At 37.2% G+C, this 20,158-nt stretch overlaps 2 protein-coding genes across 2 annotated transcripts; one reads left to right on the plus strand and one right to left on the minus strand.

Annotated features, from left to right (window-relative positions):
* Positions 1-241: 241 nt before the first annotated feature.
* On the minus strand, positions 242-8,649 carry Mdh2 (Malate dehydrogenase 2). The gene is made up of 7 exons (XM_053761220.2): positions 8,476-8,649; positions 8,102-8,312; positions 6,370-6,566; positions 3,394-3,633; positions 2,097-2,189; positions 1,408-1,545; positions 242-899 (listed from the first exon to the last, which is right to left on the minus strand). Exons 1-7 carry the CDS (start codon positions 8,554-8,556, stop codon positions 828-830), a joined length of 1,032 nt encoding a protein of 343 aa, XP_053617195.1. The 5' UTR covers positions 8,557-8,649; the 3' UTR covers positions 242-827.
* Positions 8,650-10,587: 1,938 nt separating this feature from the next.
* Positions 10,588-16,792, plus strand: Vps45 (Vacuolar protein sorting 45). Its single transcript, XM_053761219.2, has 9 exons — positions 10,588-10,827; positions 11,035-11,233; positions 11,602-11,751; positions 12,318-12,577; positions 13,211-13,345; positions 13,832-13,972; positions 14,413-14,550; positions 15,262-15,519; positions 16,036-16,792. The coding sequence occupies exons 1-9, from the start codon at positions 10,735-10,737 to the stop codon at positions 16,375-16,377; spliced, it is 1,716 nt and encodes a 571-aa protein (XP_053617194.1). The 5' UTR covers positions 10,588-10,734; the 3' UTR covers positions 16,378-16,792.
* Positions 16,793-20,158: the final 3,366 nt, after the last annotated feature.

A 20,158-nucleotide genomic window follows, 5' to 3' on the forward strand; every position in this document is an offset into this window, starting at 1 on the left:
CCTACTGGTAAATCCGCAAATGAGTTTGTCACAAAATAGTAAAAAAAAATGCGACACAAGTAGTCTTCCTACTTATGTCGCATTTATCTTCTAATGAAGCGACTCATATAATATTGATCGAACTTCAAGAAGATCGTTTGATCTTATTTCGCTTTTTTCGCGACTAAGTTATGTTTACAAATGTGGTACAGACGGCAGCAACATAAATCTAAGGACATTCGTTTGTGAGAATAAAAATACATTTTATAATAAAGGACCTTTAATACAACTTTATCACTCATTAACAAAACATGTATATTTACAAAAACATTCACCACTTGGCAACTTTGGTACTTTTGCTCGAATGAATATCTTCAAGACAACGGAAAATGCCGGGCATACTATAATAAATTGGGTTATATTTAATATATTCGTGCTATTTTACTATGTATTTGTATCACGAGTCGATCTCGTACCAACGCTACCATAGACAATATGTAGATGGCGCCATTTTCATAGTCAAAAAATCCACTTACACTTACATGATACGAAGTTGTAACAAAATCAAATAAAAAATAAATAATCTAAAAACATATTAAAATTTAAAAATTATCATTTTAGCGATTCGATCGTGGTAACTTTTATATAAAGTTTATTTATAAAAATCACTGATAGAATATTATTTTTAATTCTTAATACTACCACAGACTAGACGAAATATCGCCTGTTATGATTTCTTCTATACAATAAATAAAATCGCATCTAATATTTATAATTCAATTGATTGTCTATCGGCCATAGCTTATAAAGCTACAGTAGCGCCACCTACACCCGCTGAAGTGTCGAGTTTACTTCTTGGCGAAATCTTCACCGACCTTGATGTTCTTTAGCAGTTCAGGGATGGCGGCCTTAAGGAGTTCCTGATGAGGAAAAATACATTTCAGTTAAGTTCCACACTACATGCCACCTTTACAATATTATCAATTTATTTTATCTATTAAGTAGCGTAAAATAGAAAAAGATTTTAATACTACACTCGATAAAGGATTTCATAAAAAAAGTTTTCCATTACACAATGTAATCACAGTTGATAGCTATAGTTTTCGGTTTCACCATGTAACAAATATCCATACTAATATTATTGAATATCAGTCTGTTCCGCTTTCACGGTTAAACATCTGGACCGATTTACCGATGCATTATATAGTATGCAAAGAGGCTACTTTTTCAAAAATAAACCCCCAATGTCTAAAATTGAGGTGAAAGTTTGTATGAAAAACGTGCCTGTTCCACTTTCGCAGAGAAATCCCACGCGGGCGAAGCCGCTGGCAAAAGCTAGTGTGTTTATAAACTCACAATCAACCATGTCAAACATCTACATGATGAAAATTGGACAATTTGCGAATTGTACATTCTGCGCACGCGCACCTGTTCGAAAGCGTTAAGTTGGCCGAATCCGAGGTTCTTCTCGACGCCGTTCTTGCCGAGCACGAGCGGGTTCGCGAAGTAGGCCGCCTCCGTCAGGTCCGACTTCACGTACGCGCACTCCACCACGTTTGATTCGCCCTGGAATGTATACATATGTAATGTATGTATGTATCTGTATTTTACCAGTTATATCATGTTCGTGTACCCTAAAAAAAATATATAAAAATTTCCCCACAGCTCCCATGTGTTCCTATAGGACCTATTGATTTATTGATCCTATTAGTGTATTTATCTCCACACTAGATTGGTTAAATGGGATTGCAGAAAAAATCACAGTTAGTTTGTCATTTGACTACTCGGCTGGGTGAAAAATAAAATATATGTATTTAGACATAACCATATAGAAAGAGTAAATGTCACTTTTATTGATCGGTTTTATTACAGATCAACAAAAAAAAAAAAGAAAAGATACTAGGAAAGTTATCAGGATCTGCGTAAAAGAGATCTCTTCATATTTTGTAATCAGCCGCGTGCCTGTCAACCTCATTGTGAATGCCGTTGTAGCTATCAAGGCTGTTCTCATCCATTAGCCGCCTCGTGCTGTAGGCTATACGACTGGGACATGGAGTGGTCCTCGTTTAGGGCAGAAACCATACGTCACACATACACACGCAAAGTCAGTTATTTACATTGAGTCCCCTGAGCACAGAGTTGGTCAGCCTGGCGCCGGCGTACGCCATGGACAGGGTCGCGGACCCGCCTCCCGCCTTCGCCTTCACCACCTGTCAAAACACATCCATATTAATATTATAAATGCGAAAGTCTGTCTGTCTGTCTGTTCCGATTTCACAGATACACCGCTGGACCGAATGTTTGTTGCGTCGAATAAGTTTTATTTTTTTTTCTTTTTATTACACTTTTACTAGCAATTAAGATCATAAATGTCTTCTTCATAATCGTATTCCTCATGGCTGCGGGTTGTGGTCATTACGTGGAATGAAACACACACAACTTTCTTGGCATTATTAGTGGAGTGGTTTGCCATTGCCTTCTCCATTACACACACAAGTTAATAATAATCAACCAGTGTGCAGGTTTCCTCACGATGTTTTCCTTCACCGGAAGCAAGTGGTGGTCGATGAAAACTACTATATATGAGTCAGATTTGAATACAAACTCATATGGCATGAGTAGGATTCGAACCTGGGACCTTTTGATCTACAGGCGGGCGTCTTAACCATTACACCACCACCGCTATCATAAATGTACATATTGAAAATCTGTCGATTTCCTAAATAGACATGTTGTTATGTAGACCTTTTCAGAGTTAGACGTTTTGCTACATGGGCGATTAGCTAGCAATAGTAAAGGTAGTAAACTATAATAAAAGTTGCTACAAAATTTTAGTTTGTTATGATGGTTATAACAATTTATTTTTATAATTTCATACTTTTTGAAAATTGACTTTCCAATCGACTTTAAATATTCGTATTTAGTTTCAGCTGCATCGTTTCAGTCTATGAATTATCACAATGATCTTTTTTACAATTCTCGTCTTAGTTAAAATTTGAAAAAATGTAATGACAGCGCGGCCGTAGCTGTCAAAACGCTCTGAGAAACACCAGTCGTAAAAGTCACACACTCATATTTGTATATTCTAAGTACTCGCAGTGTTTTTTTATTGTATTCAATCCGTGGACAGTGTAATAGGCGTACCTACAATTAAATACATTAAACGTAAATTGTAAGTTAGACTAAGATATAAATTGTACTATTGTTTATTGTCCCAAATATTTTAAAAAAACCGGGTTACACTCCGGCAGGCAGAAGTGAAAACTTTAATATGAACGTTGTGCATTTTTGACGTCTTACGAATTTTCGATTCGGTCACGTGTCCTGACACGAGTTTAACATTTTTTACCCGTCACAAAAAGTTTACAACGCCGCTAAATAAGTCTTCACTTCAAAAAGTATATCGTATCGTACCTCAGTGCCAGCTTCCTGTATCCTCTCAGTCAAAGCCTTGATCTTGGCCTGGTCGGAGAGCTTGACCGCGGGCTGGCTCTGGCTGAGCACGGGCAGGATGGTGACGCCCGAGTGGCCGCCGATGACGGGGATGGTGACGCTGCGCGGGTCTACTCCGTTGATCTCGCCGATGAAGGCCGCGGCGCGGACCACGTCCAGGGTAGTGACGCCGAGCACGCGCCGAGGGTCGTATACTCCAGCCTGGGTGGGGTAATTTTATTGGTGTCTATTTATTTACTACTAGATGTCCCGTGCGAATTTTTTAATAAAAAAATGTTAAGCGTTTGTATGTTTGAGGCGAGTAATCTCCGAAACTACCGCACCGATTTTAGAAATTCTTTCACCTTTTTTTACAAAGGTACATTATCCAAGATTGTTCTAGACTATATTTTATCTCAAAATTCCCACGTGAGCGAAGCCCCGGGCAACATCTAGTACATCATAATTATGTACAGGTCATGTAAACAATAATGCCTTTTTTACGAAATTCAAGTCTACTATTAAATTTTAACTTTTATAATTATGTCTTAATATATACTCCGACGTAAATCCATTGTTCTTAAGATATAAAAGTAAAAAATAACTAATTATTATACAAATTGTCAAGTTAGGTTTATAAAAACATGTTATTTAATGGATTCTGACGTTATACTAACTAGCTGCGCCCCGGGGCTTCGCTCCCGTGGTAATTTCGGGATAAAAAGTATGTATTATTCCAGACTTATATTCTACCCGTGTAGCAAGTTTCATAACCATCTGTCCTGTAGATTGTGCGTGAAAGAGAAACATACTGAGAGAAACAAACAACATTTTGACGACCTCGGTGGCGCAGTGGCAAGGTTCTAGCGACTGAACCGAGAGGTCCCGGGTTCGATCCCCGGTCGGGTCATGATGGAAAATGATCTTTTTCTGATTGGCCCGGGTCTTGGATGTTTATCTATATATGTATTTGTTATAAAATATAGTATCGTTGAGTTAGTATCCCATAACACAAGTCTCGAACTTACTTTGGGGCTAGCTCAATCTGTGTGATTTGTCCTTATATATATAAAAAAAAAAATACACAAGTACATCCTCACAAACTTTCACTAACGAACATAACGGAACAATCACTGCTGAGAAAGAATGGCGTAAAGAAATTCATTTAAACAGTGTTGGTTCATAGGGTCCAACATTATGCTAGGAGAGCTTACCATGCTATGGGCAAAAGTATACAAACATATATAATTGTTGTTTAGACAACGTTAACGTTGGTTTACGGTTCAGTTCAGTTTTGATCCAAGAATGGGTTAAACTACTTTCGTTGTCGTAACCAGCGGAAATTATTAGTGTGATCTTTATATAGGTGGTCACAGCATTGCAATTTGCTTTCAATATAATAGAGAATTGCTATCAATATAATAGAAAACGTACTATTAATATCTTATGTACCTATCGTGCACTTTTATTAATTATGAACTGATAGCACTATCTTAGATTTAAAAGTATTCCTTACATTACATATTATAAAACAAAGTCATCTCTCTGACAATTTGTTCGCGATAAACTAAAAACGACTACACGGATTTTCACGCAGTTTTCACTAATTGATAGTGTGTTTCCTGAGAAAATATTATACATTGTAATGCTGTGTTTTTGTCTGTCACATTTTCAAGGCTAAACCGCTGGCCAGATTTGATGAAATTTGAAATAGACATAATTAATGCTCCGGAGTCAAACATAGAAAGCCGCGGATGTAACTGCAGACTGTACATAATGACAAATGTATTTAAATAGCGATCATGTATATTTATTTAAATACCTAAATAACAGGAGTACAGATGGATTAACTAATTAAAAATACATAATATTTTCCCTGATAACAGTATGACTAAGAAGTCCTTTTAAGGAAAAATAATATAACCAAGACAAAGCATATCTGCGCGAATATATATAATATCTGCGCAAAGCGTTTTGTTTTGCTTCCTTTAAGCGCCTGTGTTCCCGTGGCATAATCCCACTTTGATATCTTGGATCAAATTAATTTTAACCACAAAACAAACCTTTATTGGAAGCCAAGCTGTGATAAACCTATCTTGAAGTAATATGTTGATAACATAATAATTATTTTATTCATATCAAGATTATATCAATGGAGTCTTGGAGTCTTCATCCATTTTATTATGTTACGAGTCCATAAGTCACTTTTGATGCTTTTTTGACAAGTCAAAGTACTTTTCGCTCCAATTCAAATCGTTTATTCAGAAATTAGACCTTCACAGGCACTTCTTCAAGTAAATTTGTACATTTTCAAGTAAATTAAATAGTATTTCGGAACGACCACTGCTGAGAAGGAATGCCGAAAGAAACTCATTTGAACAGTGTCGGTCCCTATCATGTCAGAAGGGCTTACCATTATTGTTTCTTATCAGCTTAGCTAGTTTCCCGGTTGCTTCCCAGCTGAAGAGCGTCGAAGTCCATGGTACGGACTTTCCTACTTTTTCTTCTCCACTTTATTTATTTATATATACTATTACATGAAGAGGTAAGCGTTTGTGAGTTTGTAAGTATGTTTGAGGCGGGTAATCCCCTACCGAACCGATTTGAAAAATTCTTTCATCATTATAAAGGTACATTATCCAAGATTGCTATAGGCTATATTTTATCTCAAAATGCCCAAGTGAGCCCCGGGCAATATCCAGTTATTATATAAAGAGGTAAGCATTTGTGAGTTTGTGTTTGAGGCAGGTAAACTCCGAAACTACCGAACCGATTTCAAAGATTCTTTCACTATTAGAAAGGTACATTATCCAAGATTGCTATAGGTTATATTGTCATTATATCTCAAAATTCCCACGGGCGCGAAGCCCCAAGCAACATTTAGTTTTCAATAAAATTTAACAATACTGTGAAAATTGTTTACATGTCAGTACTCGTAAGAATGGAGTGTAAAATTACCTTCTTCAAGACCTCAGAAGCAATAGGCACCATGGAGTTGACCGGATTGGTGATGATGGCCACGATGGCTTTGGGGGAGTTCTGTGAGATGCTGAGGGCGAGGTCGCGGACAATGGAGGCGTTGGTGTTGAACAGGTCGTCGCGGGTCATGCCCGGCTTGCGGGGGACTCCCGCCGGGATCACCACAACGTCCGCGTCTGGAGGGGGAACAAAATTTTAGGGTTTAAAAAAAATAAAAAATTTAAACAATTACATGATGATATATGACGATGATGGAAGCACTCTTCATAGAGGGCATGTGCCAGTTTTACATATTCCATTACGTAACATTTTATTTATTCATTTCAAAGTTCTTTGTTCCTCACAATCTAAATATTCCACTACCTAAATTACAGCCTATCATTACAGTTTTATCTGATTAAATAATACGGTACCTAGATTTATAGTATTTTCCCTATATTTCACACACATATTTTCTCTGATTACAGAATAATAAAGAGTACTATTTAAATAAGTACTTAGCTTTACACATTTTGAAATAATAGACAATTTAATGATAATGTAGTATGATTACAATCAGACTATTGCAAAAGTACTGACACCACAAATACAACACATCTGACTGCCATGTGAAATTTGAGCCAAGTCGGACATTGAATGTTCACAAGACAATAGTGTAATTTGTGCGATTTAGCCCTATCATACAACACCAACTGTTATGAATATCAGTTTTGATGTTTCCTTCTTGATATAGATACAGTGTTATGTCTTTATTACTTACGGGGTAGACAGAGCCAACAGTTGCGAAACTTCAACCATTACTGCCTTGTATACCTTCTCCCAAAATACCTTTGATATTTACTATTAAATTTTACTAAATATATTATAATACATTTAAAGAGTTCTCAAACAAATTATTAAAAAGATAAAGACAGAAATTAAAATAATTAAAGTATATGCACTGTTAAAATGCAACTTACAACCATACATTGACTCATTTATATAAAATAGCTAAATTTTCATCACATTCACAACAATAGGCTATAAAAAGTAGACATAAAATGACACTAATGGCATGTTAGATTACACAAAATGATGATATAACTTCTTCATATTGAGCAAACAACAATTTAAGTCACTAATAAATAAGGAAAAAGACAACCAATGTGTTGTTTGTCAGTTTGTTTTGTTTTAATGAATGAGCAAGTAGATAATCACCTATCTATGTCATTCTTGTTATGTTTTCATAAACAATGCAATGTTAAATGACAAGAATGTTAGCACAGAAGAATGCAATTTAAAAAAAATATAAAAATAGAAGGATTTAATACATACTGGTCACAGATATTACAACATTATATTGTGTGATACTGGCACATAAAAACTGAAGTGACAGATACATAAAGAAAAAAATAGAGTAGATTATTACCCAAAAACATTATATTACTAAGGTTATATCTGTGCTGTATGTACGTACATGGCTAATGTTTCAAATATATTGCAAAGTCAAGGTCATAACATGGAGCTAAAAAACACATTTATAAAAATTCTATAAATATATCACTATTCAAAACTTTACAACCACTTAACCTTGAAAGTAATCTAACAAGTGTCAAGCAGATAAGAAAATATATTCCTACCATAACATATGTAACCTCCTGTTATGTAACACTTCTTGAGATAATTTTAACTAGCTTTAAAGTTCTAAATGTCCTCATTTCAGTATTGTTACCTTTGATCGCGGCGCCAAGTTCCTCTGGACCTTTGTGACCTGACACCTGAGCGGGGGTGTCCATGTGGGACAAGTCCACGGCCACCCCCGGAGTCACTGGGGCGATATCGTACAGGGCCAGGCGGGTTATAAGAGGGTTCTGTTTGAGCAGAAGACCCAAGGGCTGGCCGATACCACCGGAGGCACCAGCTACCACTACTTTGAAGTTCCTCTGAAAAAAGTTTTTTTATCAGTACCGATTGTTTAACATGAGGAATAGAGGTTAAACAAAAACAACAAGTCAACTAGAATATTGTTCAAAGCGATATTTGGACAATTTATTCTAAGATAGATATATTCTAAGCCAAAAAATTGGTGTAAGTATATAATCTTACCTGGGAGGTAGTGGAGAAGTTCATGGAACCACTTTGGGCGTAAACGCCATTGGCGACGGGTCTCAAAGCTCGGGAAAACATTTTTGTGGGTTTCAAGCGTACAATTATTGTAATACAATAATTTTATTCAATATTTCCACCTGACCCAGCCGACCTTCGCAAGATAACTGGCTGATTATTGTCTATGGGTTGCCAGTGATGTAACTTGCAAACTGTCAATTTCAAATATCAGATTTTTCCTGTCAAAATAAAAACAAAACAAACACTGGTTCGCATTTTGAGTCGTTACGTGCAGGTCTGGCAGCACACAATATGGACAGCCAATGGTGAGTGTGAGTCCAAATATTTCTACTTATCACCTATCAAAATAGATGTTTGTGCGAGTCAGTGTTAAGTTTAGGTGTTACGTAAAAATATTTGAACTTGCACTAATCAGTATCTACAGTTAGGGCCTGGCTAGATTGTATACATACATTACACACCACACACCTACATTTAATATAAAGTAATCAAAATGTACACTGGGCAGCTGATTAGAGTCAAGTATGTATTACGATAGGCTGCTATTTATGTATCCGGAACTGGCCAATAATTCTAGAATATTTAAAAAGTAATTACAACATTTGAAAATAGAACTCTTCGGCTAGAGAATAAATATTTTTCATGTCCCTGTCATTTGTTTTTTTCAATTGGCGCCAATTTTGAAAATAGCTTGTCTTCATTGCCATGGATTTAACTCGTGAACATTTTCGCGCGATGATTTATTATCATTTTCGGCGTGGATTAACTCAAAAACAGTGCATCGAACAACTGATTTTAACTTTTGGAGATGAAGCACCATCGAAAACCACTGTGTATTATTGGTTTAAGGAATTTCAACGTGGACGGTCTATGCTCACGGATGAAATTAAGGAGGGTCGTCCTAAATCGGTAGTGGTACAACAAAATATTGATGCTGTGCGACAATTAGTAATGCAAGATCGTCATGTTACATACCGCGAGATAGAGGCGTCTCTGGGCATTAGTATGACGAGTATACACGCTATATTACACGAACATTTAATTGTTAAAAAAATTTGTTCGCGTTGGATTCCGCACAACTTGAGCGTAGATCAAAAACAGGCTCGTGTCGACTGGTGTAAGAAAATGATAAAAAAATACAACCGTGGCACGTCAAAAGCTGTTTATAATATCTACACAGGTGACGAAACCTGGATCTATGCTTATGACCCTGAAACTAAACAGCAGTCAACGGTGTGGGTCTTTCAAGATGAACCGAATCCAACAAAAGTTGTTCGTGCGAGAAGCACTTTAAAGCAAATGGTCGCTTGTTTTTTTGGTATCAACGGACATGTAGCTACAGTGCCACTAGAGAATAGTAGGACGGTTAATTCTGAATGGTACACCACCATTTGTTTGCCAGAAGTCTTTGAAAAAATACGAAAGAACAACCCACAACGCAGAATCATACTTCATCACGACAATGCTAGCTGCCACAAGTCGGCTGAAACAAATAATTTTTTGGAGGGTCAAAAGATTGAATTGACGGGTCATCCGCCGTACAGCTCCGACCTGGCACCCAATGATTTTTATTTATTTCCAAACATTAAAAATAAATTACGTGGTCAACGTTTTTCGAGCCGCGAAGAGGCCGTTGATGTGTTCAAAACACACGTTTTGGACATACCTCAATCGAATGGAAAAAGTGCTTTGAAAATTGGTTTCATCGTATGCAGAAGTGCATAGATCATCGCGGAGAATACTTCGAGAAACAATAAAACCATATGTAATAATATATGTTTGTTTAATTTTGTTATTCCGGATACATAAATAGCAGCCCACAAGTGTTAAGTGAATATTGTGTAGAAATCTGTTCTATTTTTTACAAGTAGCCCATCTTGCGCCTTACCCATAGCCTTATTTATGGGTAGAAACCATAGATAAAATAAATATATGGTAGAAACTGTACATAGGTGCTACGTTTCAACTGTGATAAGTTGCCTGTCCAGGTAAATCTCCTAATAACTGAACATCAACATTTTAACACTGTGTAACACTATTGTCTATGATATAGCCAGATGATTATCATTGACAATAATTGACAGTGACATGACAAGACAAAGACATTAGATACTATCTAATAGATAGGTAGAATCGTTTGTGAAATAGAAACAGAAAGAAAATATTTACGAAAATCTGTAAAATAAAATATAGACGCACCATAAAAGTAAAGCCAATCAGTAAATAATATAAACCAAAATGAATGTGATTCAGGCGGTAAAAATGTACATAACAAAAATGACGGAGGAAAGTGGACCGGGCATGAAAGTTATTCTCATGGATAAAGAAACTGTAAGGTTTTAATTATTAGTCACTGCTTTCACTGCAGAAATTAGCACAATCATAGCAATTTCGTTGCAAACATGCTTTAAACGTTTTTTGTTAACGTGCTATGGCAGTTGCATTTGGAAGTGAAAATATAATAGCTATAATTATGTATGTACTTGGAAAATTTCGAAAACAATAACCAATTTATTATTGTTACTAATATTTTTTTAGACTAGCATTGTGAGCATGGTGTTCAGCCAATCAGAGATCCTACAGAAGGAGGTGTATTTGTTTGAGAGGATCGACAGCCACTCAAAGTGGGACAACCTCAAGCACATGAAGTGCATTGCTTTCCTGCGGCCCACGTCCGAGAACATCGCTCTGTTGTCCAGGGAACTGCGGTATCCCAAATATGGAGTTTATTTCATATGTGAGTTTTTTTTTTCATTTATGTTCTGAAATACTACTAGGTGTGTGTTAGGTGAAGAAGAATATAAATAATTATAATTATGAGTGAATATAAGCTAAATTTGTGTGGCCTATGGTTGTGCCCTAGGATTAATATTATACACTACATGTCTACAAGACAACTAGGGGTATATCCCATAGCCTTGATTGGTAATAGTCCTTGGCAACGTCAGCATCCCTATAGACAGTTGAAGTCATCAAGCTGGCCAGCTGTAAAATCACAGCAAAATCTTAGAAATTTTATGCTGACCAATTGCTACCACTGGGTCCAATCACAATATTTTAATTTCATAACAAATCCGATAATAAAAAAGGAAATCCTGTTTCCAGACTTCAGCAATGTTGTCTCCAAAGCGGACGTGAAGACCCTGGCTGAGTGTGATGAGCAGGAAGCAGTCAGGGAGGTGCAGGAAGTGTTTGCAGACTACCTCGCTGTAGACAGACATCTGTTCTCTTTCAACATTGTTGGCTGCTTGCAAGGTTGGTGAACTGTGTCACTGATACATGATGATGAATGGATGTGCAAAGCCTCTGGGAAATAAGAAGAGTTAATCTTTTATCATAGAGAGCTAAGTGTTTGTGAGCTTGTATGTTTGAGGCAGGTAATCTCAGAAACTGAAATGAGTTCAAAAATTCTTTCACCATTAGAAATATTATTACATTATCCAAGATTACTATAGGCTATATTTTATCTCAAAATTCCCACGGGAACGAAGCCCCGGGCAACATAGGATTAAAGACTATATACAATCTTCATCATGTAATTAGGCTCTTGTCCACAAGTGTTCCTTCCGTTATTGTCCCTCAAAGCCAATCTCTGCAAACCCCCAAAATTTTGGCAATGGAGTTCTGAAGCTCATTGATGAGAGGATGGATGCAGAAGTATATAGGACACATGCTGACCTCCACATAAACAAAATTGTTAATTTAAGATAAGTATAATTTTGAGGGAATGTATTTATAAATGATAATATGGACTGTTGATGACTGAATATGGTCTGAAATAAACACATTTTATTTTATTTATTGTATCATCTCCCCGGAAGGTCGCCTGTGGAACCAAGCGCACCTCCACCGCTGCGCCAGCGGGCTGCTGTCTCTGCTGCTGTCGCTGAAGCGGCGCTGCGTGGTGCGCTACGAGGCGGCATCGGAGCCCTGCGCGCGGCTCGCGGAGCGCCTGCGCGACCTGCTGCGGAGGGAGGCCGTGCTCATTGACAACAATATACCCTACAACGGGGATCAGCCCACCCCGCAGCTACTCATTATTGATAGGAGGGACGATCCGGTCACTCCTCTGTTGAATCAGGTGAGGTTCTGAAAGTGACCCATCCATTTTAGTAAGCTATAAGTTTCTCTAACAGCAGCGGGTGACCTAGAGGCCTGAAATCAAGGTCTAACCTACTCCAGTCCACTCCCCAATAATAATAATATTTGCTATTGTATTGATGTTTGTCGAGGAAATAAACGATTTTTCATTTTATAATAGCATTATATTGTATAAATAGCACACCACCTGATGATTATTGACAGGCGGATTTCGTCGAAAGATTCGGTCGCCATCGCGGCTGTGATGCTGTGAAGCCTTAAAGGCAGAATAAATGAAGTGTTGAAGATTCCGCAATGATTTACAATATGATTACAACACCATACGTCAATATGCTAAGTTTCAAAATTGTCAAGTTGTTAAAACATCTGTGGTCGATAAGTGTAAAAAAACTTAAAAGGTTTACTTTTAAAAAAATGCGATTTTACGACCGGCCTGCCGTCAACCCTCTATGGGATTGCTGTTGTTACCTATCAGCAATCAAAGTACTTATAATATATAAGGCGCGCTAAATATGCATCTTGTTCATAAATTAATTAAATAAATTTCATGTGTAATTATTTGAACTAAGTATATTTTTCGTACATATATAATATCTTTCTGCTTGTATTCCAGTGGACGTACCAAGCGATGGTCCACGAGCTGCTGACCATAAACAACAATCGCGTCAGCCTCGCGCATGTGCCGGATGTTCACAAAGACTTCAAGGAGGTGGTGTTGTCTTCGGAACAAGACGAATTTTATGCTAAGGTGAAACATATTGCAACAATGTTAACTGAAACCATAATCCTAACTAATGTTATAAATGCGAAAGTGTGTTTGTTTGTTACCTCTTCACGCTCTATCTACTCAACCGATCTTCTTGAATTTTTTTTTTTTTTTAATACTACGAGTACCTTTGTACTTAGCTTCCTATTTGTAAGTTTTATATTTGCAATATTATGTTGTGTACATAAATAAATTATTACACAAACTTTCTTTATTAAATATAAAAAACCCCCATTAAAATCCGTTGCGTACAAACAGACAGCGGAAAGCGACTTTGTTTTATAAAGTTTATTAACAGCCCGTCCCGACTTCGCTCGGGTAAAAGCACAATAAATTATACACCTGAAGTTTCCTCAGGAATCTCATTATCTATTTTTAAATTCGTGCCGTAGTTTTTGTGTTTATCGGAACAGACAGACAGACGCGACGCGGCATAGGACTATGTTTTATAAAGTTTATATGTAACAGAACCTGTACTCGAACTTCGGCGAGATAGGGCAGACGATGAAGGCGCTGATGGACGAGTTCCAGAAGAAGTCCAAGAGCCACCAGAAGGTGGAGAGCATCGCCGACATGAAGAACTTTGTGGAGTCCTACCCCTTGTTCAAGGTCAGTATTTGTAGTGGAACCAGCTTTTGTACTAAAAGCCTATGTTACTCTCCAATTGTCTTAGCTTTTTTTTTGTGATGGATGGCGAAGTGGAATGGAGTCCTTTGCCCAGCAGTGGGACACCACAGGCTATTGAAAAAATTCTCCTTCGTTTCGATCACTCACTCGTGTCTCATATTATTGTAAATTAGTGTATCACTCTCCTCTGGGTGTGATGAGATGGGCCTTTTTACATTTTACTAGCTTCGATCCGGGGCTATGTCCTTCTCCGTACCTCGAACTACATGTACGCAAAATTTCAAGAAGATTGGTGGAGCTGGTAAAGCGTGAAGAGGTAACAACAAGCTTAGTTTTGCATTTGTAATATTAGATAGTGTTGCCAGCTAAGTGAACACAGCTCACTTTATTATCATACGTGAGTTATATATGGTCGGTATCAGAAAATGTCGGGCACCGTGACGAAGCACGTGACGGTGGTGGGGGAGCTGTCGGCGGCCGTGAGCCGGCACGCGCTGCTGGACGTGTCGGAGCTGGAGCAGGAGCTGGCCTGCACCAGCGACCACGCCAAGCATCTGCAGGTAACGTACAGCTTCACCATAAACAGTTACAGCTTGACCATAAACAGTTACAGCTTCACCATAAACAGTTACAGCTTGACCATAAACAGTTACAGCTTGACCATAAACAGTTACAGCTTCACCATAAACAGTTACAGCTTGACCATAAACAATTACAGCTTGACCATAAATTGTTGATAAAAAATGATTCTTCGTAGCTGTCACGTAAGTATGGCAACAATTTTGTATGAAAAATGTTTAGTTCCACTTTAGTTAATTTCTACTATTTATGGTCAAGCTGTGTGGTTGAACTTTGCGTGTCTTTTTGAGGGTTTTGTCCATTGCTATGAGAATTTCAGTATAATTAGTTGCACGTTATTTTAATGTCATTAGTGTTCACGGGATTAAGTCTTTTTATGTATTTTTGTTGGGCATTATTCTTTATTTTATTTGGGAATCATACAATATAATAATGATTTTGTGAAGTGACATCTTATATAGTGAAATAATAACAGCACGAACATGATTGCGCCGAGTCAACAAAATATTATTTATGAATTACAATTATTTTCTTCTTAAACCAATCACGTTCAGTTAATAAGTAACGTTCCACAAGGTATCAGTTGTTTTTTTAAAACAATAAATTTTACACCTTAGGAATCATACTATTGGTGTAAAACGGTATCATTTCAAGACATGATAGACTTTAAAACGGAGTCGATACGTTCCCAGCGCCTCCGCGCCCTGATCGCCAACCCGTCAGTGCGCCACTCGGACGCGGCGAAGCTGGTGGCGCTGTACGCGCTGCGCTACGAGAAGCACGCTCACAACGCGCTGGCGGCGCTCAGCGAGAGCCTGCGCGCGCGCCGCTGTCCGGAGCCGCAGCTGCGCGCGCCCGCGCTCGTGCTGGAGCACGCCGGCGCGCACGCCCGCCAGAGCGACCTGTTCGGCTTGCAGGACGCGGCCAAGATCACAAAGAGATTGTTCAAGGTATCGTATAAATAAAAGAAAAACACTTTCAATATTCATTTCGCTACAACTTTTGATTTTCATGAAACATGACTAAGAACACTCGGGATAAAATTATCTATAACACAAAAAAAACTAAACGCAAGTCGGTTCATCCGTTTGGAATACACGCGTTAAACTTATAACACCCCTCTTTTTGCGAGCATTAAAAGGGCGGTATTTTAACTTTGTTGGCTGTCTCAAATCAAGTGTATAGTATTTTTAGTCAATCTGAAAGATACTGCATTTAGTAAAATCCTTATTGTAGGTAAAACATTAACATAGATATGTTATTCAGTGTTTTTTGTAATAGGACTAGACGGTCCTACTACAAAATACATCGTACAAATAACTAAACTACTGTTTACCGAGTGTTTATAAGTCTGGCTTTGATGCAATTCATCTTAGTCATAATTTTCTCTTTTTAATACTCATTGTAATGCGATTTTCTTTGGACGTCTCAAAATTAAAAATTATAGTTCCATAACTCGATTACAGGGACTGCAAGGCGTAGAAAACATTTACACGCAGCACACACCGCTCCTAAAAGACACTTTAGAAGATCTTATCAAAGGAAAACTCAGAGAAAATCTATACCCAACGTTAGGAGGCGACGACAGCGGTAACGGACGAAAACCACAAGATATCATAGTTTTCATTGTAGGGGGCGCCACATACGAAGAGTCCTACTGCGTCCATCAAATAAACCAGGCGTACCCTGGAGTTAAAGTTGTGTTGGGAGGCACAACTATCCATAATTCGACGTCGTATTTGGAGGAAGTCAAATGCGCAATGCAGGGAGTCCATAGGACGCATACGAAACATATTAAAAATGTTTAATGATACCTGGTTTTGTGATAAATTGAATGTGTCAATGAAATGCTGAGAGTCAGATTCGGAAGCTTTCGGGATTATAATTCCATTGATTTAAAATGTTTTTATTTAATAATGTAGTGCAACTCAACAACAGATATTCAGGCATGTCACTGGTCACTATTGGGCGAAATGTGTTTTCATTATTTCAGGTTTTAAGTGTAACTCCGTTCCTTTGTCGTGTAAATATAGAGTATATTCCGTAATAACTATTGTTGTAAAGTTGAAATGTAAGTTGAGTTAATATTTACTGTGATTATTTGTTTTGTAATCGAATGTCTATGTTATGTTGTGTATGTATTATTTGTGAGTTACGTGTAATATTTCACCGTGCTAAGTGTAATTTATTTAATTTTATTAAATTAAAATTTCATATACAATACATACTTTGGTTTTATTACGAAATATCGTCTTTAAAAAAGGATAAATTCTTATAAAATTTGGTGAGAAGAAAATCTTAAAAAGCAGGAATTCACTAGCGAGACTTCAACGTAAAAAAGTCATCAGTCTTAATTTCTCCTTACCAAGTGAACTCCGGGAGGGTATAAAATAAAACAATCGACTGTTGTGTTCAAAACACATTTTTTTATATTTTTTTATTGAAAAATATCCGTCGACACAGATGTTACATGTCATCAACAGTGCAGTTATAAAACAATGCCGTACATTTTGGCACGTTGCCCCTTGGGGCTCACAATACAATACCAACTGATATAATGCCTACAAAACTTTCCACAATCCTTCAGTCTTAACAAGAGACGGCGCCGCGCAGCGCCCGCGCCGCCGTCCCTCAGTTGGTAACAGTCACGCCCTCTGGCGACACACAAGGCATTTTAATAATTTTTTTACACACTTCGTCGTCCGAGACGATATTTACAAGTGCCGACTCTAGGTAAAAATGAAACGAAGCTGCTCATTAGCTCTCCGGAGGAGCCAGTTATGTTAGCGAGTTGTAGACGCGGGAAGGCGCCGCAATATGTCATGTATTAAAAGTATTTCAAGGCACAAATAGTATTACGCAACGCTGGAGAATTTCCGATAGAGCATCGTAAATCAAATGAGACGTCGACGCGGCGGGGCTGGCGCGCCCCTCTCGTTTTTGGTACACCCTCTAAATGCTACATATGCTGTGTGCGTAGGCAATACATAATAGACAATATAGTACACAATCGATATTGCTCGGAACGACAATATCGGAATCGTTGCAACGATTTGAACGTATCTATCGTGACGTCGAGTCGAGGAATCGTCTTGTACAAAAGTTAGCCACAACCGCATTACGAACCGGTCTAAGGAACTTTTATTCGTAGATTCTTACACATACGGAAATAATATAAAATGGAAAATGTTGTAAAAAAAAAGAAGACAACTCAAGACGAAACCTCACGGACGTTAAATTACATCGATATATATTTATATTTCTTTATGGCGTTCAACAATCAACACACGCATATATAATTTCTCAACCTTACTCTCAACAAACATACGCGGTGAAGCGCTCGCGCGATAAAATTTAAATCAAAACAAAAGAGAAATAAAATAAACAAGAATATACTGGGACCCGCGGCGGGCCGCCATTTTGTCTCGACGCGCCGCGGGCGCACTAATAGGCCCTTTCCAAACTTTTTTTTGTGATTTTTTGAATGTTAACCTTTATATCGAAATTCTTTATACATCACAAATTATACACAAATAGAAGCCGTTTCGGGGAAAGGACTCTTAACGATTTCCCTTCTATATATAATCCCTATATACATATGTACAAGTGTGACGCCCCGAGTTCGGCTGGCGTCGACTTAGCAGAGATTTCTGATTACATTACACTTCATAATGTGAACGTTGGCGATCTCTCAAATTGTAAATATGTCTATTGTATAACTATTTTATATTAATTCTAAAATCATGTTTTGAAGTAAATATACTATTTGGATCGAGGATATATTACATGTAATGAAGATAATTACAATGCTTATACTAGCGCTTCGCACTCGCTGTACACGGAGAAATTAGACAATTTAAACTCATGATACTTATCTGTTCATAACAAAAATAAATCAACTCCAAATAACCAACAGTAATTTTAACAAACATTAACTCTCGCGCTGTCACTGTCTAGACAGAGATAGCACGAGGGTTTGAACGTCTCAAAATTACTATCAAATAATCGGAAGTAAATGTTACATTAATTATAAAATTCAATAAAAAATTAAACTAAATCTCAGCTACTTTATTTCTCAGCGGAAAACGAGTACTCAACTTTAACTCGATAAAATGAAAGGGATAGAAAATTTCAGATGTCCTTAAAGTAAAACGGAACGATTTTTCGAAATTTCAATTTAGCCTCAGACCTACGGCTGCGAAATCGACAAACGCGAGTATAGATGGTCTTATTTCACTCATAACCTCTCGCTCTCGCACCATAAGTTTGGTTAAAGAAGTTGAAGAGTACGAACTAATTTTCAGTCCCTTTCATTTAAATTATCAAGTTATCGTAGTCAGAATCTGTCGCTATACATATTGAAATTGATAAATTGAATACAACTCGAAAGAAGATGTGTTGTCGAACTCGCTTGGTAAAGTTTAATATTGATTTTCTAGTATATGACATCCAAAAGATTTATGCTCACAATTATTGTACGACACGTGGCGACAAATTGAGACTCATAACAGTATAGGCATAAAATAGATAGCTCCTGAATGTAAAATAGGGTTGTGGACCCTTATTGGTTGAACGCGTGGCAGTGACGTCACTAGCTGCCATCACGGTCGCGCACTGGCGTAATGACAGACTTTTTAAATAAAAAAAAATATATAATTCTACTCTCTGTGAAACTTTGAAAGGAAATATAAAAGATAATTTTTCGGAACGCCCAAGTCTTCTATTATTAAAATTTAAGTGGCATATTCATTGTATTATCTAAATATTAATTTTAACATTCATCGTTTAAAATTCAAAATTAGTTTTAGTTGTGAAAATTTGTCATTGGTAATTATGTTGCTATTGTCTTATTATTCTGTGCAGTACGGAAATTTTAAAAGGTTTATCGGCTTCAAAATTGCAACAATTTACGAAAAATATAAATTTAGTCATATAATCTCTTGCCCAGCAATGGGATAAAAGAATCCCTCCAAAACGATCGGTATATTTTCCACTGTATCACTCTACTTGTCCAAAAAATTAAGATTCTCAAGTCTGCCATTTGCCGCCAAGACGCGAGGCACCATAGACAATTTTTGACATTTTTGAACGAAATGCGAATGACACTTGTCCACAATTGGCGCGACCCAGGGGGCACCGCGCGGAGGTCATGGACTAAGCCCCCCTTGATCCCACACTTTGTTAATTACATTTTTTAATTTAATAAAATCTCCGTTGAGCATTTATTATCTATGTAATTGTGTTTAGTGAAAGTTGTCTTCGCATGCATGTTCAATATATATTCTTTGTAATGTTAATAAAAAATATTGTTATCGATTTTGTGAGATTTTGAAGAATTTTTTGTATTTTCTCGTGACATGTGCATTGATAGATCAGCTAATTAAAAAAAAAACAATGTAGACTACACAAACAACCGTTTATTTACATAGTATTTAGCAAATCACTGTATATTTTTGATATACGACTTTGCAGAGCGCTACTTAAAGAGTTCATATTTAAAACTTTCTTTTCAAAAACATCGTTGTGAAGTTAGCTGCATGCGAAGACTACTGTGGCGCAAAATTTAATTGTGTTAGCTATCCATCGCAT

The sequence above is a fragment of the Plodia interpunctella genome, chromosome 21, assembly GCF_027563975.2.
Source record: "Plodia interpunctella isolate USDA-ARS_2022_Savannah chromosome 21, ilPloInte3.2, whole genome shotgun sequence".
Taxonomy (NCBI): domain Eukaryota; kingdom Metazoa; phylum Arthropoda; class Insecta; order Lepidoptera; family Pyralidae; genus Plodia; species Plodia interpunctella.

Coding starts and splice junctions, on each gene's coding strand:
- Mdh2 (XM_053761220.2), bottom strand. CDS start 8,556: ATGTTTTCCCGAGCTTTGAGACCCGTCGCCAATGGCGTTTACGCCCAA. Junction 2,190..3,393: donor TACAGGAAGCTGGCACTGAG/GTACGATACGAT, acceptor GTGTTTTGACAG/GTGGTGAAGGCGAAGGCGGG. Junction 900..1,407: donor AACTTAACGCTTTCGAACAG/GTGCGCGTGCGC, acceptor TTTCCTCATCAG/GAACTCCTTAAGGCCGCCAT.
- Vps45 (XM_053761219.2), top strand. CDS start 10,735: ATGAATGTGATTCAGGCGGTAAAAATGTACATAACAAAAATGACGGAG. Junction 10,828..11,034: donor TTCTCATGGATAAAGAAACT/GTAAGGTTTTAA, acceptor ATATTTTTTTAG/ACTAGCATTGTGAGCATGGT. Junction 13,973..14,412: donor AGTCCTACCCCTTGTTCAAG/GTCAGTATTTGT, acceptor GGTCGGTATCAG/AAAATGTCGGGCACCGTGAC.